Source organism: Calidris pugnax, unplaced genomic scaffold (genome assembly GCF_001431845.1).
Source record: "Calidris pugnax isolate Ruff unplaced genomic scaffold, ASM143184v1 scaffold461, whole genome shotgun sequence".
Classification (NCBI taxonomy): Eukaryota; Metazoa; Chordata; class Aves; order Charadriiformes; family Scolopacidae; genus Calidris; species Calidris pugnax.
Genome location: NW_015091201.1, coordinates 495,401 through 495,778, shown reverse-complemented (window position 1 = coordinate 495,778; position 378 = coordinate 495,401). Strand labels below are relative to the sequence as shown.

The 378-nt window shown below is 75.1% G+C and overlaps 1 protein-coding gene across 1 annotated transcript in view; it reads left to right on the top strand.

Annotated features, from left to right (window-relative positions):
• HIP1 (huntingtin interacting protein 1) overlaps positions 1-378 on the top strand; it is a 26,752-nt gene continuing 26,374 nt past the window's right edge. The window contains exon 1 of the mRNA XM_014959751.1: positions 1-133. Within this exon, the coding sequence (XP_014815237.1) occupies positions 116-133 (18 nt within the window). The 5' untranslated portion in view covers positions 1-115. The remainder of the gene's footprint in view (positions 134-378) is intronic.

The following is a 378-nucleotide window of genomic DNA, read 5'->3' as shown; positions in this document are numbered from 1 at the left end:
CCGCCGCCGCCGCCGCCGCCCGGCAGAACCTTCCAGCGCCGCCGCCCCGCAGGCCGCCGCCATGGGCCCCGCCGCCCCGCGCTGAGCCCGCAGCCTGCCCCGGCCGCCCCCCGCCATGGAGCTGGGCAAGGTGGTAAGTGCGCGGCCGCGGGGATCTCCGCACCCCGCCACGGGGACACCCCCCCGAGGACGGACACACACACACGCACCCGCGCCCCGTTCCCCACCTCGGCATCCAGGTTCATCCCTGGAATAAGGGTTTGCATCCAGCCAAACTCCTTCCCGGGGAAGTTTGGGACCCGTCGGTGCCCCCGGGTGTAAAATCCGGGGGGAGCGGGGGCTGGGTTTGGGGTGGCGGCGGGAGCCGGGAGCCTCCTC